The 25,107-nt window shown below is 43.5% G+C and overlaps 1 protein-coding gene across 3 annotated transcripts; it reads left to right on the top strand.

Annotated features, from left to right (window-relative positions):
• Nucleotides 1-5: 5 nt before the first annotated feature.
• On the top strand, nucleotides 6-24,815 carry kat6b (K(lysine) acetyltransferase 6B). Of its 3 annotated transcripts, none has more exons than XM_080305061.1 (17): nucleotides 6-285; nucleotides 2,570-3,432; nucleotides 7,441-7,549; nucleotides 9,437-9,552; nucleotides 9,772-9,853; nucleotides 10,355-10,484; nucleotides 11,921-11,976; nucleotides 14,002-14,123; nucleotides 15,400-15,521; nucleotides 15,652-15,793; nucleotides 15,925-16,086; nucleotides 16,473-16,566; nucleotides 18,072-18,303; nucleotides 18,573-18,732; nucleotides 19,157-19,426; nucleotides 20,229-20,520; nucleotides 20,646-24,815. In XM_080305061.1, the coding sequence occupies exons 2-17, from the start codon at nucleotides 2,815-2,817 to the stop codon at nucleotides 23,444-23,446; spliced, it is 5,508 nt and encodes a 1,835-aa protein (XP_080161187.1). In that variant the 5' UTR covers nucleotides 6-285; nucleotides 2,570-2,814; the 3' UTR covers nucleotides 23,447-24,815. The 3 variants fall into 3 exon arrangements, with proteins under 3 accessions (XP_080161187.1, XP_026034341.2, XP_026034340.2); XM_026178556.2 differs by having other exon boundaries at nucleotides 11,921-12,882; XM_026178555.2 differs by lacking the exon at nucleotides 6-285 and adding an exon at nucleotides 1,695-2,045 and having other exon boundaries at nucleotides 11,921-12,882.
• The last annotated feature ends 292 nt before the right edge of the window (nucleotides 24,816-25,107 follow it).

The raw sequence follows: 25,107 nt of genomic DNA, 5'->3' as shown, positions 1-25,107 counted from the left end.
GCGCACTAAAGGGGCGACGGTCCGCTCCACTACACTGAAGTAGGGATGTCTACAGTGGAAGAAGAAGAAGGGGGAGGGTACCACTTTGTCACAGGCTGCTATGTAGATTAACCTTTCAATTAGTTGTTATCAGGTCCTCTCCATGTCTCGGCGCAAGCTTTTCAGCCTTCGTTTCAGGACATCAAATCCCGCAAAATCGCTCGGATATGTCGCGTCGCATTTTATCCTTCGACGTTTTCCCCGATAATGAAGAGGACTATCCGAGGGGGGGAAAAACTTGAAGAGGTAAAACTACCAGCAAATATTTACGGTAGCCTGTGCCCTCTCTCTCTCCCTCTCTCCCTCACGCTCTCCCTCTCCCTCTTTCTTTTCTTTTTTTTACCTCTTTCCTACTAGTTATATGTTCATCCTTGCATGAAACTTGCCGTTAATTTGTTGTGCCTTCTCGCCCACGGCGGCGTCTGATTAGAGATCGGTTCTGTGCAGCCTATAACATCTTAACAGTGGTGGTGGTGAGTGTGTAAGGGGGGGTGGAGAAAGAAAAATACTGCGAAAAATCAAAAAGGAGGCTTGTGTATCATTTCTAATATATATATGTGTATAGCTTAGGTGAGAAATGTGAGGTGAAGCTGAGAGATGGGGAGCACTACTTGAAGCGAAAGAACTAGCGATACATAATTGAGAAGCGGTGATGAAGGAGCCACTCTCCCGGCAGCCGTGTTAACTTGTATTCCCTACTGAGCATCTTTACTCCCCCCCTCACATCCCTCTCTCCCGCCTCCAGGGCTCACTATTTGTCCTCATTGGAGATATTTGATAGTTAATGGTGATAAAGAGGTCATGCCATCGTTGCACGGCGCAACACGGGACGTTAATATAATTTTGCTGGCGGATGTGGAGCGAGCGCAAAACCTACTTTTTTTTTTTAACATAACGCGTAACGGAATATATATTTATCTTCCCCCCTCTCAATTTAATAGTTTAAATGTTAAATATCGGGAGAATTACGGCTCCTCTCGGGGAAATTATAAAAAAGGGGAGGAAGATAAAGAGAGAAGGAGGCAGGGACGGAGGAGGGGAGAAGGCGATAGCATGCATTTATGCCTGCAGGAGTCTTGCATATGCTACCTGGAATTATTTAAAAATAAATAAATAAATAAATAGAGATATGTGTGCCACTTTAAACCAGTAGTGAGGGCCTTTGCAGGTTTTATGCAAACAAATGATAGATTTAACAAACAGCCAATTAAAGTCTAAAACGATCCAAATCACTTTCAAGTGTAACCAACTGTTTCAAGGAGGGAATCGGAGTAAAGGTGGGCCGGTGTTAAACGCTTTGTAAATGAGGTTAAATATTCGTCTCATTTAATTGCAACTTACTATTTAATGCCTGATATAGTGTATTTATAACTTAATAATAACCCTTCGCTACGTATGGAGCCGCAAGTTCAGATGTAACGCGTGCTGGAGGTGAATGATATCAATTCGTCACTGTAGGCACCTTAAGAGGCGGGTCAATTGAGTGAAGTGACAGATCATACAGCCAGTGCCGTGCCTCTTAGAGTGAGCTCATACATAAAGATTGACATGTGCTTTATCAAACCAGAAATCGGATCTTGTCTTTACAGCCAATATTGAAGTTGCTAGGGAGGGCACATTAGTGTAGGTAAGCTTTAATGAGACTCCATTGGATTGTAATCAGCGTCATGTCGGATTCATGTAAACTACAACATTGTAACAAAATGGCGACTGTTTAGGTGACATCAGTAATGCTGGCAACGCTGTCATTTATCTGCTCAACTCGGCGGAGCGCAAACTCTTCGGTGTGTTAACGTAGTTTTTTTTGTCTTACCACCGCTTTCTTCCGTCGTCAAACGGCTCGGTGGCGACTGCGGACGTGCCCCGAAGCGCCTGTCAGCAGCTGTCAGGAAGTGAGCATTGATTATTACGTGTGTCATTAAAGCTCGCGCTGATCAGTTTCGTCGCCGCGGACGTGGAGCTGTCAAAAAAAGTCTCGTGCGGACAACTAACGGTTAAACTTTTACGTATGATTTCCTCTTTTTGACTGTAATATGTGTGTTTTTAGCCAGTTTGTGTGTGATATTTACGTGCAGCAGAAATAAATGTTAACTCCTAAGGTTGCCTCTGTTTTTTTCCAAATGCGAAAGGGACTCTGAAACCGAAAATGTGTTTCTTTCGAGGTGACTGTGTACACTTTCCCAGAAGTCGGTAGAAGTTTCTAGCTGCCTGTCATAGTGTCAAAACTTACTACTTTTAGAAGAAGGGAAAAAAAGAGTCTCTTTTGAAATGGACATCTGGTTTGGTGTGTGGATTATAGTGTCAGACTATGGATTAAGTCACTCTGATTTCTTTAGCAGCCATGACAGCGCCTGCATCTGTTTTTATCCATCTGTTTCTCATGTTTTAGCACATCTTAAAAAGTCCTGCATTCCTCTGGCTTAGCTTTCATACCCGATGTGCCATCAGATAGTTTACAGAATGTGAATAAGGAGAAATAAAAGGTGATCTGACTATTTGTTGTTTTTTCTTTTTTCTGTTTTTCTTTTAGATTTAATCTGGAATTTTAATAAACTCAGCTCCTGGTCAGCTGGTGACTACCATTGTGGAATTTACTAGTGCCAACTTTTGTTGAAGTTCAATGTGAGATACCCAGGATTGAGAAGAAATAGTGAGCGGATGCGGTTGTGGAACATAACTTCTTGATCTTACTAAGGATGTGGATGTACCCAGTTTTCAGCAGCAGAAAGGGGGAATCTTTATGGATCTCATTTTTGTGAGGCTAATTGTTCAACCATGGTAAAACTTGCAAACCCTCTTTACACTGAGTGGATTCTTGAAGCAATACAGAAAATCAAAAGGCAAAAGCAGAGGCCCTCAGAGGAGAGAATTTGCCATGCGGTGGCAACGTCACATGGACTGGACAAGAAGACCGTCCTTGAGCAGTTGGAATTAAGTGTTCACGATGGCTCTATCCTCAAGGTTACAAATAAAGGAAGCGCCTCCTACAAGGACCCAGGACATCCCGGAAGAGTTGGATCAATCTTGCCTGCAAATGCACCTGTGCCATCAAAGGAATCTATATGGAATTCGAGCGATCTGCGCCATATTGATTGGAATAAAATGCTTAGGAGGGCCATCGAAGGCCTGGATGATACCCATGGCTCCTCGCTAAAGAACATCGAGAGGTATCTGAGGAACCAGGATGACCTCTCAGACATTGTTGATAACCCCGCTTTCCGGCAGAGGTTGCGGCTGGCTGCTAAGCGAGCAGTTAACACTGGCAGGTTGTCAAAAAATGGTCCGAGGTATAAGCTCAGCCATGGAAGCGTAGAGGGAAGGAGCTCCAGGTGTCCAAGTGCTTCCACCTTGGTCCTGTCATCTGTGACACTCCTCCCCCACGAGCGAGACCAGGTACACACTCCTCGGCCTCTGCATTGTTACTCCTTCTTGATCTTACTTCAGTCGTGTTGATTCATGTGTCATTCTGAGCTTTTCTTTGCCTAATGCTGCTGTTAACCCAAAAGGAGACATTCCTAAAAGTAGAAACATATTCCTGCTGTTGTTGATGTCTTATTGTTTTTGATCTTCTTGTCAAGCTCTGACATGTGCCACAGCTTTTTTTGGGTTCTTCAGCAGTGGCATTTATTTGAAACCTTCAGCAGTTGGGAAGGTTGAAAGTTCAGGCCACTTAAGAGTAGGACTTTTATGATTGTTGTCTTAATCTTTGGGACTTAAAGCTGGGCAGGTCTGAAACAACGCCATCTAGAGTGCGTCCCTTTGGGATTGTGTTGCTGTTGGTCTCCATAATAAGAGAGCTTGGATAATCAGAAAGTCATGCTGACTGTGTGGTAGGCAGTCTGCTGTAGGCTTCCCACAGGTTATGTAACTCTAGCCTAATGACCTTAAAGGATGTGGCTGGCGTTCTTGTGAGTTGGTGAACAAAATTATGATAGATTATTGGTAATTTGCACGTGAATGAGCATGTGTTGAGAAAGTAAGACTGAATATTCTCCCGACTGCATGCAGCTGTTATGAACTTGGTGCAAACTGAGATGCCCCAGAGAGGAAATAACACCATATAAACAAACTTTCGACATCCACAGGGTGGTTTATAGTTTGCAGAGATTGTGTCTTTGTTACTGGTGTTTAACAATAACACACGCTGCTGACAAATGTCTGCAAGATGACAGCACTTTTGTTCTTGCTTTGCAATTTTAAGACACTGTCAAAGAGTGGGAAGAGTGCTTGATGGAAAATGGTTTTCACTGCGTGACCTAAAGTGCAGTGTGTAGTCATCTAGTTAGTGTGTTGTCAAGGCTTTTTGCATATCATGTGTTGAGGCTTATCAAGATGAAATGCGGTCTAGTTTATGCACAAGTTATGCAGCTGAAGTAGCAAGCAGCATCAGGCTATAGAGATGTCACTCTGCTCTTCACCAGTTTCACAGTGAATAATCAGGAAGCGACACCTTGATACTGCAGCCACAACTGTGACTGTGTCTGTGGTGAGGCCAAAAGTGAAACTGAGAAGTGTTTAGAGACACAGTGTCCTGCAGTGGTTCTCATAGCTGAGGAAGGCCTGCTGTTTTCCATTTGGAACATTTCAACCTATTGCTCGCGGCCTGATGACATCACCTCGCCGGGTCCAGGTTTGCTGTTCACTTCAAAGGATGAGACAGCTCTGCCTGCTCAGTAGTTGAGTGTGTGTGCTGAGAATAAGAGATACTTTGAGGTAAAAAAGAGCAGTCTTGGTTTAGAGTTTATTAGATTCTGAAGAGACTCTGGCAGGAACAAAGGCAAGGAATGAGAGTTTTTTTCCTGCTGTGTTATGCAACCACTTGAGCTCTCTCTCTCTTTCTCTCTACCAGCACTGTTCTAATAGGACCCCACCCCCTCACTCAGGACAGCCTGCTCTTTTGAAGCAGCATAATTTCCTGTAATGTACTTAATTTAGAATCCCCAAGTAAATCATCAGCATCTCTTCAGCTGCGTTTCTTTCTTTCTTTCTTTATTTTGCATTTTTCTCTTGTACAGATTTCAAATTGCTATTGGTTTTTAATCACAAGAATATTCCTAATGGAAATTAATCCAGCCTTCATAGCTGAGTCAGTGGAGACTGTGTTATGGAGCCTTATTAAGACTTATTATTTTAAACAACTTCACATCACTGTGCTTGGAGCATTTCATCAGCGGCGTACACAGGTTGCACATTAGCACTGTCATTATCAGTCTTTATCGCTTTAGCGGAAATCATATTTATAGTTGTCTGTTAACCTATAATGAAAGTGTCACACAGTGCACTTCATGTACCTAAACAACAAGGCATAACCCAAAGTATTCCTAACACCAAGGCTCTGTTCTCAAATCCTGTTGTCTGCATCTGTTAGCAGTGATAATACAGACTTCGTTGATCGGTGATCAAGGACGACTGCTAATGTTTTTCCCCTTTTGTCTGCTTGAAGCAAGTCTCAATTCAACTTTGATGAAGCCTTAGCTGGCAGATTTTGCACAGTCGAGTTAACAAAACACAGGGCTTTAAAAGCAACAACATTTTGGAAATGAGAGAAAATTAAGCAAAACGTCCACAACAAGTTCTAAAAATTCAGCTTTTGCCTTTACACCAGAGATATTCATTATAACATTTTGTTCTTATAGGTGACCTGTAATGGTAATTTCAGCTCTATATTTTAATTCTTGGACTGTACTACAGTAGCTTTGCGTTGTTTATGCGTTGATAATAATCTTTATTTATATTATATCGACTCTAATAAGCCATTTTCTATCTGTCTTTTGCCCCCTTCACACCAGCTTTTTTCTGATTGGTTGCCCGTCAGAAGCAGAAGGTTTGAACAGCATATAAGGTTATCCACCCTCTGTGACTCTGCTCCTGATTGTTTGTTGATCTTATTGTTATTTTGTCCCTTTTGCGTACAAAAATCATTGAGATCATTATGTGCATTTGGACTGTGAAGGCAATGTTGTCTGCCCTTCTTGAACTTGCTGCCTTTTGTCTGGGTGAGTTATCATCACATATATCAAAAATCACCAGTTACCTCCGAGCCACAGTGTTAAATCATACAGGTGTAGAGTCATCACAAAGCTCATCACATAGATTTTTTTGTGGTTTTATGTCCATAATCACAGCTGTGTGAGCAGCAGTCTGCTTCTAATGCCAGCCCGCTTTCAAATATTGACCTGGCAGGTTGGAAAATAGAGTAATCATTGATGTGGCAGTAAACTGCTTCCCCTCGCCGTAGCAAGTAATTGATACAGCCAGGAACAATGACCAGATTGCCATTGCATCCTTGCTTCACTTTCCCTCTGGGGTTCATTTGGAGTGGAGTGACGGGTTGAAGGGATGCTGCTGTTTTTGTGTTTTGTTGACGAATGGAAAAGGAAAAACAACACCTCCCCCGATTCAAATGAGGGTCAGAGGGAGGTCAGTGCCAGCAGAAATTTGAAAGATGCAAATTGGGTTATGGTCAGGATGATGATCTGCGTCATAGAAACCAGGAACTAATTATGGCCATCCCTAGAGGGCCCTCCAAGGCTCCAGTCAATTGGTGAGGCCTTAGTGTGTAAACTGATGATGAGGTGGGTTATTTACGGTCACACCCTGCGAGTGTTATTTTCCGTTAAGAACTTCCTCTCGAGCTGAGAAGGAAACCGCAGTTTGTTTGTTGCTTCTGTAAGAGGCTTTTATGTATGATCTCACATTTAAAGGGAGACTTGTGAAAGCCATACTGCAGCCATCTCAGTTAAGTCTGGTCTTGATTTCAGCCTAAGATTCATTAGACTTTGACTGGCTTTGTATGAAGTAATGACACAAAGTCTTCCCAGCTCTCTCTGAAGTCGGCCTCTCTTCATTCTGAGTGATCAATGGGGAAATCCTCTTAAACCTTGAGCTCATATTTTACTTCTTCTGAACTTAACCGTAAGCCCTTAAATGAGCGTTTGTTCTGAGACTTGCAACATTTACTGTGGATCATGGCAGTAACAATGAGAGCATGTTTTATTATTGAGGTAATTTGATTACATGCTGGTTAATCCTTTCAGACTGGAGTGCAAGCTTTAAGAATTGGATTAAGCCCTTAAACTATGATTACTAAGATCACTTACCCATTCAGATGTAATGGATAAAAGAGGTGGATCTCAGATGCAGCATATCTCTGAGGATAAGATTCATTTATTATTCATTTCTAGTCTGTGAGAACTCCACTCTTTTATTTTTTTCCCATTCTCTAAGCTGCTTCTTCCCGCTGATATTTTCATGGGAGTTTCATTGAATCCGCACTTTTCATGTTAACCAGCAATACATGAATAGTTATCTCAAAATCTGGATCAAAGATTTCAGCGCTGCACACACAGTCTGTCATTCTGTCCCTTAATCAGTTTGTCTTTGCTTGTGTTCCCACACCAGCTCCGGGTCGACCCCATCCCAATATGCAGTTTCTGTCTCGGAACGAAAGAGTCAAATCGGGACAAGCGGCCAGAAGAGCTGCTGTCCTGTGCAGACTGTGGGAGCAGTGGTAAGTCACCTTGTGTAACGCTTCACTTTACTGCATGTTCCCACGAGCCATAACATACTGTAAACAAGACTAAACTGCTGGTATGTTAGCTCAGAAGCAACAGTGTCAGCGTATATGTGGACATAGGTCAGAAATGTGGTTAAAATCTCTGCACTGGCGTATAACATGATGTCATATTTATGCTATATGTATGAAATGTTGTGTTTGAAATGTTGTGCAAACTAAGCTAGATTTCTATCATCAGTCAAACATTTTGCACATTTAATGGTGTTAAAATTCACAGTTTAGTATGTGCCTGTGTTTTCGTGTCACGACTCAGTAGTGCTCGATGTTTTCAAAAACATGTTCTTGCATTATTTTGGCATATTATCAGTATCCCAACAAAAACATAAACATCTTCTTTTCAGTAACGCTCCTTTGTGATACATTAACTTGTTTAGTTCTCAAGTATAATAAATCCTACTTGACCTAAATTTACCATTTAAAGGCAGCGGTGTCAGTTTTGGCTGCAGAATAGTGCAGAATTACCACTTTCTGTCTGTGTGTGTGAGTGACTCTTTCTCCTTCTTTCTTGTCAACACTGAATACACAGCCAATCCTATTTGAATAAACTTTATTACCTGGGTGTTTGCGCTCACAGTGAGCTTTTACATTGTGGCAGGTTGATTGACCCATAGCGTGCGAGCAGGTTCTGGCCGTGGAGGAAGGCCAATTAAAATGTGTAAAGCAAGTTAACACATTGTACAAGATCAATAAAAAAAGACACACACACACACTGTGTACTCAGCTTTAAAGGGCTAACCCTCCTACCATGTTGTACCTGATACACAGAACAACTGTTGAGCAATCAAAACCTAATGGGTAGAAGTCACGCTCCAAGAGTGTGAATATATAGACATAAATAGATTATTCGGGGGTAGAGTGGGGCATTAAGCAGACACATTGCCTGATATAAACTAATTACATCAGCAGTATTAAAGAAATGCCAACAAATTTCTGTCATCTCACAGTGTTCAGTATATATTCAAGTCATCCAACCTTGGCGGTAGCAGTTTTCTGCATCGGTTAGGCAGATTTCATATTCTTTCACCATATTTTTCTCTTCCCTTTAAGGGATTTATTGGAAGAACAATCTGCAAATTGAGTGGCTGGAGGGATCCAAATTACTTGCAAGCCTCAGAAGGGCAGATGCTCCAAGTGACCATTACAATCTGAAATCACCCAAGTCATTTTCGCTCACTTCAAATTATTTTATAGAGCCACTCCAGTTATAGCAGATCAAAGATCAACCTTTCCCCGCTGCAGATTGTTGGCATTTCCTTTAGTGTTCTTTTGTTCCAGACAAAACTGCTAACCCCCCATAAAATTACCTCTGCCTAGGAGTCATTTATGTTTGAACAATTATTTTAAATGCCGTAAGGAATTGTTCTCCTGGTGACATTTTTATAGCTCAAATTTGACTAAGTAGCGTCGAGGTGGTTTTCATTAACCACTCGTAGTGTATACAAATTGTGCTCTCACTGTAAAACAGCTGTTTTACAACCATGAGAGGGAGCCGGGTGAGAGAAGAGGCAAGCTTTTACATGACTTTCATGGATCAGCTTCCATTAGAATGAGTGCTGCTACTGTTTCTGCCTCATTAAGATCAAATTATCTGTAATTAGTGGCTCAGATGTTTGATCATACTGTTTTTAGACACAACTTGTGCCAGGAGGAAAAGTGTTGTGGACATACAGGCACAGGCCCAGCATTGTTTTTTAGTGATGTAATATGTTAATGTTTAACCTGACTGTGTTGACAAATGAAAAACCTTGTCTCTGGCTCGGTGACAGCGCCAGCGGTGGTAAAATGTCCTGTGCTAATATGCATTTTTTATTGCTCCTAAAGGACATCCATCATGTCTGAAGTTTTCCCCTGAATTAACCTCAAATGTGAAGAGATTACGGTGGCAGTGTATTGAATGCAAAACCTGCAGCTCCTGTCGAATACAGGGGAAAAACGCTGTGAGTATTACACATGCATCTTAACACACACCATTTTCAGTGTTGTTGGCTTGAAGGTAGATCCCATTTTGTGCATCCCTGAGGATTTGTTGAGATTTGTAAAGCCTCTCTTGTGCACAATTGGGCTTATTTTTCAAAAAAAGAAAGACTTTAAATGACGGGGGTGTTACATGTATGCAACTGGGACATCCTTTACACATGCCTGCTGTTCCCTTTCAGGATGAGATGCTGTTCTGCGATTCATGTGATCGGGGCTTTCACATGGAATGCTGCGATCCGCCGCTTTCAAGAATGCCAAAAGGTGAGGTGTTTATACTGTCTGGCTTCTCTGTTTTCCCCCCTCTGCTGTCAATTCAAAGCCTTTTCTTCACAGAAGGCCGTTTGGGGCTGTCACTCAGCACACAGAGAAGCAGCGGTGGCTTATTAGGAGCTTTGCATGCATATCAAATTATTCCAGCTTCCCTGGGGAGATTTGCTATCTCTGGATTACAGTACTGACCCTACATTGAGGCTTGTAATGATGGTGCACGTACTGTAGTAGGATATTTGGCAGGCAATTCATACGAGTCACATAGCTGAGCTCAACAAGCTGACGCAAAGTCTATTTTTCCAAACGGAGAACTGACCCAATGTTTTTCTTATGGATTTTCGCTTTGTGCTGAGTAATTGATTGTCATTGTGAGCTGGTGGGAATCTCGCCAGCTCTTCCTATTAAAGGAAATGTTTCAAATGAATGTACTGTATGTCCTCTGAATTGATGAACCCACCCAAACGGTACTCTCTCTGTTTGGACACCCTCCAGGAACCTGGATCTGCCAAGTCTGCAGGCCGAAGGAGAACGGGAAGAAACTGCTGCACAAGAAAGCCGATCAGATCAAACGTCGATATGCAAAGCCAATCGGAAGGCCCAGAAATAAGCTCAAACAAAGAATGTAAGTGTGCTGTAATCTAACTAACAGCAGTTACATTATACTCAAGGTTAATTGTTTGGTGTAATAATAGTGCATCTGCTGGTAAGATCTCAATACATGGCAACATTTCTGTAGAGAAGTCAAATTGCCATTTTTATAGTAAACGATCCATGGTCCTTTGCAAACATGCATGCATTACAGTTTATAGCTTGACTCTGGTTTAAGTTCCTGACCTGATTAACTATAAATTTAAACATAAGCTATAATACATTTAGCCTCCACAGAGAATAAGAACACCCAAAAATGGAAAACAAATACAGATCCCTTCTATGCATTACATAGAATTAATATTGGTAAATTCACGTGTAAACAGCACTTAAGTGTTGTTATTGGATAAAGGAGATCCGTAGACTTTATATATATATATAGCCTTTATAAAAGATGGTCGTTGCTACCAAGTCTTGTTTTTCTAATAGCCAGCGGGAGGAGACTCATCTACTCAAAAATGACCTTTCTGCACCCTTGTTCTGTGACCTCTGGAACCACTTTCCTAATGAATTTGTGGTTTCTGTCATACTAAGTACAACATAGTTGAAGTTATTTTTGTAAATAATGCTCGTGATTAGTGTCAAAAAGGAGAACAAACCTGAGTATGCTTTAAGGTAGGGCTACCTTAGAACTGATGGCTCACTTCCCCTATGAGCGTCTGCTCACAGTGATGGCTGACATATGTGTGGCTACTTCCATCTTTTTAAACAGTCTATAGCTGGACGGTGTGTTCGCTCTGGGCTGTAGCAAGCCCCTTAAAACTACAGAAGGTTTAGTATTTTCACTCTCTTGTGTATTCAGGCAAGATGTGCAGATGTATTTTATATCTTGATTTGAAAATATATCTTGACATAAAAATGTTTAAAAAAGTGAATGTAAGATGATTTGTGCAGCCCCTCTATCATTACAATATTTCTATTTAAATGCTATTTTCAGTCAGTAGCAGTGCTAATAATAGTTTGAATGCCCTTTATTGATGCCGCGTGGGGGCATTTCTGCTGTATGTTACAGCAACAACAGTAACAGTTAAATTATATAGATGGTTATACAGGTTATAATTATATAAACAGACATTTTTATGTGTGAAAATGAATAGATGTCCACAACTTACATCATGCTGTGAGCATTTTATTCATCCTGTGCCTGGGAATATGAGCTCCTGGTGTCAGGGTAGAGAAAACAAAAATTATTGTGTCTAACTAAGAATCTCGCAGATAACTCTGAACAGGAAATATGAAGCAAGACTTTAGGCTTTGTATAAATATTACTGTTAACGACATTACATTTCTGAGAATGATTTGTGCCTCAAAACGTTAATGACATAATTACACGTCTGAGTTGATGTTTTTGGTTACATTCATGTGTCAGCAGTGAGATCTACATTTACTTTGCTGTTCTTGTCCCGGCAGGTCTGTAACCAGTGGTGACGGCTCCATGGTAGCACTGGGAGGAAGGGGGTCACCTGGTAGGGGTCAAAAGATTACCGTCTGTTCCACACCTTCATCTGGTCATGCTGCATCTGTGAAGGACGCCCGAGACAGATTTGCTGTTGCAGACCCTTGTTGTGCGGTCGACGCCACCCAATTCACCACTTCCACTCCCTCCACCACTCCCCTCCTCACGCCCACCTCCACCCCAGCTACACTCACTGTTAACAAGAAAATTAAAGGGCTTATCGATGGGCTTTCGAAATTCTTTACTCCTTCCCCCGTGGGCCGTCACATGCGAGCTGTAGCCATAGAGTCGCCCGCCAAACAGTTAAGCTCTAGAGAAAAGGGTCCACCCAAACTGTCCAAGCCACCAGAGCTGTTTGCCTTTGCTGCTGATGCCTCTCAAAAGATAACCCCCTCATCCTCTGCACTTCCTCCTGCTTCCACATTGCCCGGACTTAGCCCCCCCTCGCAGGTGTCCAGCAGCTCCACTTCTGCTAACTCTCCCCAGAGCTCTTCCAGCCAGTCTAGTGTTCCTTCCCTGAGTAGTCTCTGCAATAGCAGCCAACTTAAGGGACTTTTTGACGGACTCTCTCACATTTTTACTACTCAGGGACAGTCACGGAAAAAGCGACTACCTTCCTATGCGCCACCTAAGCCCCTGCCCCATAAGCAGTACTCCCCCCATACGTCCAAAACGGGGCCCCAGCGCCTTGGAAAGAGCGAGTTTAATAAAAATAGGTTAGACTCCACAACTGCTGGGCCAGGCCGACCCAGAGGACACCCGTTTAAGATGGTCAGTCATTTCAAACGTAACCCTTTCTTTAAAAAGCGCAGGACACTAGGCAGGCTGAGGTATAAAGGGAGCCCTCAGAAGGGAGCCCTCTCACCAGGAAAGGGAGACTTGACTGACGGAAGAATTAAGCCTGAGAATAATCATGGTAAGCAAGGCTCGAAATTCCAACCAAGACCTGCGTCTCCACACCTCTAAGCTTCTTCTTTATTTTTTACTTTCATTTTTTAAAAGCTTGACACTCGCAGTTATTTTTTTCCAGACTAGAGCTTATCTTTTCTTTGAGAAGGCACCCTCAGCACTCTAACAGACTACTAATCTTCCTCCTAATTTAAATTCTTTTAGTTTATTAACACAATTTCGTTGCGTTTTGACTTGACTGCGGAGTATACGTGGCTTCCATCCTCTCGCCCGTTGGCTTTTGTCATAGTGCATGGCCCACTAACTCCCTCATGTTGCTCCTTGCTCTGTCTTCGACCGTCTGCAGTAGTGCGCCCATTGTGATCACTACCTAGTAGAGACTGTAGTCCCATCGCCCTCTTCCTCATCCCACCCTCACTCTTGAAATCACTGTCTCCTCTCAACCTCACTTCCAGCGGTCATTACGAACCAGTGATTCACCCACCCAAGCTGACTCAGAGCTGACATGATGATTATGGCCTAAGTGCAGTAACCCTTACATTTCACTGTCTTCAGGAGTGAAGTCACAGCTTAAAAAAAAAAGAAAGACATGTAGGGGGAAAAAAACCAAACGGATGTATGTTTCAAGAAGTTCTAAACAATATCCCGCACAAACACTCGTTACTCCTCCAGCACATTTCCATAAATATGTTAATGATGCATCACTTCCACTTGTAATGGGTTTTTGTTTTGGTGGTTAAGTCATGGTGTTGATGTCTTTCATAAAATTACTGCCTGCTTTCCAGCATCAGTTGCTTTTCATGTCGACACTCGCTCCCTTCACTGCATCTGCTTCTTAATTCATGGGAAACTGTCTTGGTGGATGACTAAGCACATGAAAGCGGTTACGCAATTAGAGTGATTTAGTTTCACTTCATTACATTAGGGATTTTCATATAAACATGCAAAGATGATACATTATGAAATTCCTCTGAGACACAGCCTCAGACAGGCTCAGCAGCAGTGCTCACAGTATAAGCACATTTGCATAGAATGCATTTATGAGATTATTCCACGGCTGCTTCAAACGGGGCGCTGTTGATGTGCCGCCTGATGTGTTGATGTCGTGCTATTGTTCCTCTAACAGGCCACAACGGGGAGCTGCACGTGAAGCAGGAGACCCAGGCAGACTTTGCGGCCATGTCCAGAGACCACGTCACAGAGGAGGACATCGAGACCTTCACACGAATCCAGGAACTCGCTGCTCAGGTAGGAAAACGCTATAAATCTTTTGCTCATTTTACGTGCTTGCAAGAAAACTGAAAGGAGAACCAAAGTGGGATTATATACACAAAGAAGGTCTTTCAGTGATAATATGTCATGTCAGTTTTATTCAGCTCTCTTGAGTATATTGTAATATAAAAGGAGCCAACTTCTAATCCAATTGTGTTCATTGCCTAATTGGTAAACTCTTGCCAATAAAAAAGCTAAATACAAGCCAAGAATACATGAAACAATAACCCATGTAAAAGAAAGTCTTCTTTTTGACTTTTTTGTGTCATTTTGCACTTCTTGGAGGTGAACATTTGTCAGCATTTTTAGACTAACACTTCAGACATACAAGCCTAGAGACCCTCCAGAAAAGTGTATTTCCTGACCGGTTTGGGAGTTATTAATTAAGGTTGCTGGCAGTGTCCATATGAAATCGGTTGCAAAGAGGGTGCTGCACCAAAGGCTCCTTGCATGTTTTGGTTGCTAGCAGGTTGCCCATAGTTTGCATGGAAGAAAGGGACTTGTCTACCCTTCACTTTCCGAGCTGTAAGGAAACTTGTGCAATGCTAACTGGAGAACGTTCACCCTAAAAACTGCACCTTTTGAAATGTGTTGGCTGTAACAGTAAAACACCACTGTCCGGTCTGTAGGCCCGTGCAGCAGGGCATAACTGAGCAGGCTAACAAAACATTCGTATAGGTTAAATTCTCCGCCTTCTTCAGACTGTTTATCTTTGACTGAGGGTACAATTTGGCCTCAGTCAAACTGTTTGTCTTTCCACAGAACATTTTGTTTTTCTAAGACCCTGAAGCATGACTCTGGAGTTTCACTCTTAATTTAAACAGATAGATATACTATACGTCTGGAATGCATGGGTCTTAATAAGCAAAAAAGCTTATTTCACTAATACTTACGAATTTAAAAGGTTCTAACTTTGGTTAAAAAGATCAAGGGCTCAAATATAACATAGTTTGTTTATAGACTCAGAAAACCATATAGACATCAGAGAATATGCAGAAATGCTGAGTAAAAATAGTCATTTGAAAGAAAAAAAAAGAAACGGAAACCACTGGCTCAATCGGTAACTGGGGTGTCAGCATGGTAAAGCTTATCTTATTTGTGCGACTGATTTTGGGCAGATGTATCTTTCATTTCTCACGAGAACCATGAACCACAATCTCGTCTCGACAGAGTTCTTGACACGAGGAACTGTAATGCTGAATTATCTGGGTCACTATATTTATCAGTGTGTCTTTGTTAAATCTTTTTACAGAGAACCGGATCTCGTTCATCACTGATGAACACAGACTCCGTTCGATGCCCCGCTGTCATTGAATTTGGGAAGTATGAGATCCAGACCTGGTACTCATCACCTTACCCACCTGAATATTCAAGGTAAGTAGTATTTTTTGCACCAGATAATGCCAATTTCTTTTGTTGCTGGTGCCGAGTTTATTTCAGTGTCCTGTTATAAAGCCTCTCATGCTGAAGTACAAACCTCAGCTCTCGTTTTTGTCTTCACCAGATTACAAAAGCTTTATATATGCGAGTTCTGTCTGAAGTACATGAGAAGCAAAAACATCCTCCAGAGACACACAAAGAAGTGTGGCTGGTTCCACCCGCCAGCCAATGAAATCTACAGAAAGGACAACCTCTCCGTATTTGAGGTCAGCTTCCCTTTACAGCAATAAAGCAATAACTGTATGCTGCATGAGATCCCACTGAATGGGCTCTGGGAGGGTGGGGGAATGGGAACTGTTTGAACAGTGTCCTCTTGCTCTTTTTATTCCGTGTTTAGGTTGATGGAAATGTCAGCAAACTATTCTGCCAAAACCTCTGCCTGTTAGCCAAGCTTTTCCTGGATCACAAGACCTTGTATTATGATGTGGAGCCTTTCCTCTTCTACATACTTACAAAGAATGATGAGAAAGGCTGTCATCTTGTGGGCTATTTCTCCAAGGTAAGAATTACGGAGTGATTTTATGGGAAATGAAGGAATACCGCACATCATTTGTGAATGCTGATACTGAGACCTCACAGTAGTTTGTCTATTTAGTGATGTGGATTTAACTTCCTCACAGTGGTTCAAATGTGGGGAAATTTTCTGCTTTCTCAGTTTTAGATGACCGTAAATTGATCATCTTGGAATATCTAATGTTATAAAAATTCAAATGTCAGTTGCAGCCGTAATTCTCACACGGCGATACTTTTTAGTGAAACATCTCGGTTTGTGTATTTGATGTGCATGTGCATGTGCACAGCTTTAGACAAGGACAATGGCAGGTGCAGTAAATTGCCAGCTTCAGCAGAGCTCTGACATACTTGATCTGTTTCTCCTTCCCCCAGGAAAAGCTTTGCCAGCAGAAGTACAATGTCTCCTGCATAATGATCATGCCTCAGTACCAAAGGCAAGGATTTGGAAGGTTCCTTATTGATTTCAGTAAGTTCCTTAATGCCTTTTTAGACCACCACACTTGGTTTTTATTATTGGTCTTTACAAACAGTTTCAGATTAAAGGCAGAGTTTTGTAGCTTATGGCAAGGTGCTGTTATTTTGTTAAGGCTTTTCAAGGGTGTCTAATCAAGAGCATTCATGTACAGTGCTTAGGCAATCACAGAAGATTAGGAGTGGGAAACATAACATTCTGGCTGCAGTATTAATTTGATGGCCAGTAGTTTTCACCTAAGCATTGCCTGAAGAGCCCCCCCCCCCACACAGACACACACACACACCAAATTCTCTCTCCTTGACTTCTGATGAGCCGTGGATGCTGGTTTTTTGTTTTAAGTCTAGTAAATGCAACACATACAATATTTAAAGCCCACAGTCCACTTATGAAAACAGTTGCTGCCTTGAGTGGATTTTTGTGTTTAGGCAGGCATTTTTTTGTCATTATAGGCATTTTATTATTTTTCAAGGGTTGTCTCCGTGCCGACCGTGGAAGACAAGGAAAAAAAGGAGCGAGTGCAGGGGTGGGCAGGCGGTAATGGAGCATTTGATTTCCTGTTCACTTTGGGAACCATTGAGACAGAGATGCGAGAGGATCTGTGATATTGAGAGTGTGCTGATAACAAAGACAGGGATTAAGGGAGATTGAACACAGCTGAGTTCTGAGCTCTTTGACGGCTTTATTGGAAAATGTAGCTTTGGAGCTGGAAGTTGTTTAGATTAAGATTTTCTGTTATATTGGATTGTATTAGAGGAACACTTTGTCTCAGGTAGCTCTCACAGCAGAGCATTAGTGTGTGTAAAGCGTTCTCTTTCAAATCATACTTCACAGGTCTCAGAGTAGCGCTTTTGTTTTGCTTTATTAATGATAATATACTTGTGAAATGACACAAAATGAAAAACGACTTTTTCAATTAACTTATTGGAATATTCATCTCTAAGTGTATTTATCACAAGCTGCTGTTAGCTTTAGTAATGAATATTGTCATGATTACTGGAATATTATGTGTTCCCTGTTTTGTGATTAGGTTAGCTTGTTTGGTTCTCAGTAGTGGGTGCACATTAAAAGGCATTAATTAATTTCATGCCGCTCATAATGGATGACCCTTGACAGGGCTGCTATAAAACTAATTACACACAGATCCATATTAGTATTTTTTCCTTGTGCGTTATCTCTCCTAAGTGCAGTCTCCTGTGAGCAATGACATCCAGCTGCTTCTCTGTTTCGCTCTGTGGCTTTGTTTCCTCTTTCAACCTCCTTTGTTGCCCTTGCTGGCATGTGTCATACCTTCTGACGGAGGTTGAAGGAGTGGAAAGCTTCTCTCCCTTTTCGCACTATTTGAAGGTGAATCCCAACTAGGGTTTGGCGTCACATCTTTACATGAATACAGAGGGAAGGGGGGAGGCGCAGGGATTGGATTACAATCCGAAATAACCCAGCCGCTGCCTGCAGCTCGACTAAAGCATTTTGTTTTTGTTTGAATCGTGTCTTTTTAGGTTACCTTCTCACCAGGCAAGAAGGACAAGCTGGATCCCCAGAGAAGCCGCTGTCAGATCTGGGTCGCTTATCCTACCTGGCATATTGGAAAAGTGTCATACTGGAGCACCTTTATAAGCACCCAGATAAACACATCAGTGTTAAAGGAATAAGCAGGGCCACTGGGATGTGTCCACATGACATCGCCGCTACTCTCCAGCAGCTTGGCATGATTGACAGACAGGATGGCAGGTCAGTTTCAGAGCCACAGTCTCCTTCAACTTGCGCTGCCGCTGCTGCTTCTGCTGTCTGACTTATCCAGGCCAGCGGGTATTTTTAACAGCATATCCATTAATGCCGCCGAATATTGACAGAAGTAAGTCAGGTTAAGCACCCCCAAGGACACGAAGCACCTGCTGCCCCAATGAGCGCTACTTTAACGCTCGTATTTAACCACACTTCACCCTCTGTTACCTTTTGTTATGGATGTAGAGTAATGTGCTTTCCTCTTCGCGAAATAGGATCGTGCTGATCAGAAGGGAACGACTGATTCAGCGACACATGGAGAAGCTCAGGGCGAACCCACGTCAGATCGAGGTGGATCCAGACGCCCTGCGTTGGACACCTTCCACCACTCTGAACGCTGTCCTGTCTGAGGAGGAGAGGGAAGCAGAGATGGATGTAGGTTCCTTTGTTCAAGAAACACTAGTTATTTGTTTCTGCTTGCCTGCAATGCTGTTAGTAAATGTTTGTTTGATTAGCTTGGGAGTTCAAATAGAGGCCATTAATGGGAAAGGCATTCTCACTGTCAGCAGGCATCTAATGTTGTGCAAAATTGCTCTAAATCAGTTCACTGCATAATTGATAGTACTGAATATTCCATGAAATGCAATCTTTCCACGGTCGCTTAACAGGAACGTTTCCTTCATGACGGGCAGACATCCAATCATGACGCTGCTCTTATTATCAGGAGAAACCTGCAGTGATTCATTTGTCATGATGTTAATTCCAATCTCTTGCTTTCCCATTAGCGTCGTTGCTCAGATGTTGGATCCGTGCGTGCGCCTCTCCCAGAGATAATGCATCTTGTCTTTTTAATTACCAGGCTGAGCGGCTGAAGGAGCAGGCCAGTTGCTGGGAGAAGGAGGAGAGAGAGGGCTACATGATGACTCACAGTAGTAGGCAACCTCTCACGAAGGTCCACTGTAAGGTTCCCTACAGGACCTACGAACGAAGGCCCGCACCGCCCTGGACCAGGCGCATCCAGCTGACTGAGGAAGTGAGCGATGAGGAAGCTGACGACGATGACGACGACTCAGATGGCTCACCACCCATCTTGACAAAAGCCCATGCAATGCTTGCAGCCAAGAGAAAGGTGACTGTCAGTGTTTGTGTGTGCCACTGTGGAGTTTGCTTCTAGGACAAAGTGGGATTGAGTGTATGTCTAGATGTTTTCCTTCATTAAAGAGCATGTTGTGGTTGAGATGGAAAGGTTTGATAAATATTCATGAATTCAGTGTAGGGTTCAGTGGCTTCCTCCTGTCATCTCGAGCCTCCCTGTGTGCCTGCAGCTGTAGATAATAGATTGTGTTTTCACTGCTGGTGTCGAGACTGTGCAGGCTAAACCTTGTACTATTGTCAGTGGTCATGGTTAATTTACTGCCCTCCACTGTGCTCCTCACATCTGTTCCGTCTATATGGCACTGCCCCCTTGTGCTGGAGATAATATTACAACTGGCTGCATGATGTCAGGGGAGACCTTTTCAACTAAAACACTATGGAAACCAGAAAAGAATGACAGTGGTTGATGGGGTTTATTTGGTGCATTAGTTACTGTATTCATTTCGCATTTTTCTTATGAAGGATTTCGGAGGGAAGAGCGGTTACAGTCTGAGGCAGTCGGTGGGAAACAACTGGAGAATGTAAAATATAGACTGTGGTTTCTGCTTACTCTGCCTTTCTCATTTGTGGGTTTCCACACCAGCCTGCATTGCTCAAACATTTAGTCTTGAGCTGTGGTTTTAACATTTTGCATTTAGCACAGAATCCTGTATGGGTTTAAAAGCTGTACCATCATGGAGGTCATCCACTACTGCCCCACTTTCCAGCATTAACAAAAACCAATCTGCTTTGATTGAGGTTTGTTTTCATTGGTTCTTCTCATGTTTGTATTTCAGAGAACCCTGGTTCTGAAGAAGAGAGGGCGTAAAAGAAAGCGGATAAACAGCAGCGTAACGACAGAAACCATCTCAGAGACGACAGAGGTGCTGAACGAGCCATTCGACAACTCGGAGGATGAGCGTCCCATGCCCCTTCTGGAGCGCACTTTTAGAGTCGGTGAGATGGATGAAGAAGATGAGGAGGAGGCACACAAGGACAAGACACCAGCTGCACCGATAAAACGACGAAGAGGTCGCCCAAGGCTGGAGAAAAATGTGCAAAAAGACAATCTCGAACACTGGAATGAAGGTACTTGAGCTATGACTGCTGTTTACAAAAAACAACTAAACTTTATATTTCTTATGTTATTTCTCTACACTTCTATGCCTATGTCATGGCAAACCAGTAAAGTGTTGCATTGTTTTGATCTGTAGGAGCTGATCTTCTCTCTAAGAGACCCAGCAAACCCCGTCCAGTGAAACGGAAGAAAGGCTGGCCCAAAGGAGTGAAACGTGGACCTCCTAAATGGAAGCTAAAGAACGAAAGAAAGATGGGCTTTAAGCTGAACCTCTACACACCCCCTGAAACTCCAATGGAGGCAGAGCAGCACCACATTCATACTGAGGAAGCAAAGGATGGGCCGCACCAGGATGGCGTCCATGTCGATGAGGGCAGCAAGGCAGGCAGAGGCTCGGCAAGTCCCAATATAATGCTGGACAGGTTCCCCTCTGAGCCCCCAAGTCCTGCTGACCATGGCTCCCACAAGTCGAGCTCTCCAGAAGCATCACCGGTAGCTTCTCTGGTGTGCTCCCCAGCTGCCTCTCCTGGCGCAGTGTCCCCAAGGCAAGTTGATGCAGCTGATTCACCAGAACCACCTGAAGATGACCAGCAGGAGGTCCAACATGAGCAGAAATCCCCAGCCAAAGATGTAGTGCACAGCACAGAGGGTGCTGTATCGCTAGAGAATGAGAATGAGGAAAATGAGGAGGGCGAGCAAAGAGCCCAAATAGAGGATCAGGATGCAGATGATGAAGATGACCGCCACAGCAAGACAGCAGGGCCAGAGAATAATACAGAAGACCTGGAAGAGAGTTCAAAAGACTTACCCAAATGCATGCCAACTTTTTTAGATGCAAAAGAAGACAATGACTCTGAGTTGAGTCAGCAGGTTTCTACAGTACTCTGTAGTGAAGCGGAACCAGCTACTGCTACAGAAAGCATCCAGGATAGTGCGCCGGCAGAACCATCAGAAGCACCTGAAGCAGCAGCAGTCACTTCAAAAGCAGCTGTAGACTCTGATAATCCTGCAGACTCTGAGTCAGAGGAAGAGAGTTTGCATAGTCCTTGTCCAGAACACCACCTGCCTCTTCCGCCTGCAGAGAGGCCAATACTCAATCCCATGCTGAGGGAGGATCCCCCAGTCTGCACAGAGATTGACTCAGAGACAGCCCAAGCTGTTCAGTCCCTGACGCAGGAGACCGAGCGGGAGAATGTTTTCCAGGACTGCGTGGAGAGCCAGGAGCCCTGCAGGAACCTGCAAACGTATGCCCATGTGAGCCAGAGCCCCCAGATCACCTCGCTGGACGACTGTCCTCAGTCAGATCACAGCAGCCCCCTTTCCTCTGCGCACTCCCATCCCAGCCAATCAGTACGCTCAGTTAACAGCCCAGCTGTCTCCATCCTGGACAGTGGCTACACGCAGATCAGCCCTGACCACAGTGCCATCTCAGTGCCGTCGCTCCATAATATGGAGACAAGTCCCATGATGGATGTACCGTCGGTGTCGGATCACTCGCAGCAGGTGGTGGACAGTGGCTTCAGCGATCTGGGCAGCATTGAGAGTACGACAGAGAACTACGAGAACCCCAGCAGCTACGACTCCACCATGGGCCAGAACAGCTGCTCATACGGCAGCATCCCCCCTAGCGGCCTGCCCCAGAGCAGCTGCGCCGTGAGCCAACAAATGGCTGCCGTTAACCCCGGCAGCTGCGGGATGATCCAGCAGAACAGCCTGAGCTCACCGCCGCACTGCAACGTCAAGTCACCGCAGGGCTGCGTCGTGGTTGAGAGGCCTCCGAGCAACAGCCAGCACAACCAGCACAGTCAACACAGCCAGCGCAGCCAACACAATCAACACACCTCCCACAGCAGGCACGGCCCACACAATCAGCACACCCAACACAATCAGCACGGTCCACACAATCAGCTTACCCAGCACACTCAACACAATCCCCACAACCAGCATAGCCACCACCACAATCATCACCTGCAGCACAATCAGCTCAGCCAGCACAATCCGCATGCTCAGCATAGCCTTCACAATCAGCACGGTCAGCACAGCCAGCAGCAGTCTATGACTCAGTGCGCCATACCCACCAATTTCGCCACCACCATGCAGCTGGCAGACATCCCTGAATCTGACAACCGAAACTTTACCCTCTATGAGAGGATCAACCACCAGGGGGAGTATGGCAGCGGGCACTATTCTCAGTCCTCTGGCCTTAGTCTCGCCAAATTGCAACAATTTACCAACACATTCATAGAGCACCCTCACTCGCTGCCTTTCAACCACTCGGCCTCACACCCCATCACATCATACGCCAACACCCCCTCATTATCATCGCAGCACTCTAGCCTGGTATCCTTGTCCCAGACGCCACATCGAGTCCCCAACCCACAGGTGCAGGCCACCGTGACCCCGTCCCCGAATCTCAGCTCACCGCCACCCATGATGCTACAGCGCAACATGGGCATCCCGCACTCGCAGCGGATCCAGCCTCAGATGGCCTCCAAAAATCACATCTCTGCACGCTCCAAGTCGGCCTCGCTGTCGCACCACCAGCAGCAGATGTACCCCCGGCCGCCACAGGCTGTCGCCATGCAGGCGCCATCCAGGACGCTGACCGCCATGCCACGCATGAACATGAGCATGAACATCATGCCGGCACCAGCCTACAACGTCAACTCCATGAACATGCCCTCCCTCAACGCCATGAACGGCTACAGCATGAGCCAGCCCATGATGAACAGTGGCTACCATGGCAACCATGCCTATATGAACCAGTCACCCCAGTACTCTATGCAGATGGGCATGATGGGAACACAGCCATACCCCCAGCAGCCCATGCAGGCTCCACCACATGGCAACATGGTGTACACTCCAGCTGGGCACCATGGCTACATGGACACAGGCATATCCAAGCAGTCCCTGAAAGGGCCTTTCATCAGGCGGTAACTGTCCGCAGGACTGAGCTGCTTCTCCTCGTGTGCATTTTGCTGTTAAAAGATGCACTGATTTGGCCTTTTCCCTTTTTTCTTTATTTCTTTTTGTGTGTGTGTGTGTATGTCTTCATTTTTCCTTTTCCTTTTTTTTTTTTTTTCTTCTTGTTGTTATTGTTAATGACTTATTAGAAAAACCAGCAGAAGCAGCAGCACTTGGAAAGAATGCAAAAAATTTCATCAGTGAGTAAACTTTGAAGTTAATGTTTGAAAAGTATTTTTTGTTCCTCCAGATGGGAAGCCTTACATCATTATGATGAAAATCTATTTAATTAGTGTTAGTGTCTCTGATGTGTCTTTAGACCAGGCGGGTTCAGAGCTCACAGATAGAGATTTCATCAGTGGTCTTGTGTAGCAGCCTCAAATGAAGCCATTTAACGTGCCTGCTACAGGTGGAGATAGTGGCTGTTTGAACCTGTTCAGTGTACCTGTCTAACAGTGCTGACAGTTAGTTTGTACTATACTCATGCCTTTGTATATTTAAATTATTGTACTTATTTTGTAAAGTGACAACTAGCATGCTTCAGTCTCTGTTAGTGACAGTGCATTGAGTAGTACTGTACAAGTGTTGTGCTTAATAGCAAGCCATTTTAAAAATATCTGGCCTTTACTAGGTTTCCCTCTATGGGGAGAAAGATGAAAAACTATATTTTGTTAATTCTAATAATGTAAAAAAAAAAATATGTAAACTTAGTCTTGTTTTCTGTTTGGTTTGAGAGGTTTTATTGCTATGTATGTATAATTCTGAAGTCTTTTGTAACAGATCTCCTTGAGGCAGCTTTCTGTTTAATAAAGCAGACTGATTTCTGTCAAAGTAACAAAGCATATCTCAGTGTTTTTACCCTGAAAAATTCTAAAACATTTCGAAATGTCCAGAAGTGTGGCAGAATTTAAAAAAAAAAAAGAACTAAATGATTATAATGATGAATAACAATAAAGAAAATATAAATTTAGTCCAAAGTCGATATTTTACATAATGCCTTTAAAGCTACGTTTTCATTCCATCTGTAGATTTGTTTTCTATCTTTATAAAATGTTGGATTTATATTTTACCGAAGTGTAGAAGAATAGATCCTGTGAATAGACCAAACTAAGCTAATGGATTGCATGTAAAACGCAACTTGTACTTGTGTTTTTGTTTATATTGCTCTTTTGTAATCTTTCTACCTGTACAGAGTTGCTGGTAAGAACGGGGGGAAATACCTGGCTATGTGCACACAAATCGGACAGAATGACATTCTTGTATTTATGACTTTTCTCCTTTTTGTCAGTCACTTAAAATGCTGTACATTTTAGCATAAGAATAAATTATGATTGACCATGTACTTCACTGTTCCCCTTTTAATTTCAAAACATGCGTGTCGCAGAACCCAGCGGTAGATTTTGAAGGGTTGTGATAATCCAGGCAGGTGTTTTTTCCTGGAGATTTGCTAGGACGAGGCTGAGGCTTAACTTGATTTGCACTCAAAATACTTATGAGTCGGGCTTTAATAGACCTGATCCTCGAGTAGGACATTTATTCAGTGATCTGAGAGCCAACTTGGATTTCTCACTATGATTTGCAGTTTGGTTTGAGACTGTCCCTGATATATAGTCATGTGAAAAACTCAAGTGCAC

Source organism: Astatotilapia calliptera, chromosome 8 (assembly GCF_964374335.1).
Source record: "Astatotilapia calliptera chromosome 8, fAstCal68.1, whole genome shotgun sequence".
Classification (NCBI taxonomy): Eukaryota; Metazoa; Chordata; class Actinopteri; order Cichliformes; family Cichlidae; genus Astatotilapia; species Astatotilapia calliptera.
This window is presented reverse-complemented; position numbering and strand designations above follow the sequence as displayed.

Coding starts and splice junctions, on each gene's coding strand:
- kat6b (XM_026178556.2), top strand. CDS start 2,815: ATGGTAAAACTTGCAAACCCTCTTTACACTGAGTGGATTCTTGAAGCA. Junction 7,550..9,436: donor TGCAGACTGTGGGAGCAGTG/GTAAGTCACCTT, acceptor TTGCTCCTAAAG/GACATCCATCATGTCTGAAG. Junction 15,794..15,924: donor ACAACCTCTCCGTATTTGAG/GTCAGCTTCCCT, acceptor TTCCGTGTTTAG/GTTGATGGAAATGTCAGCAA.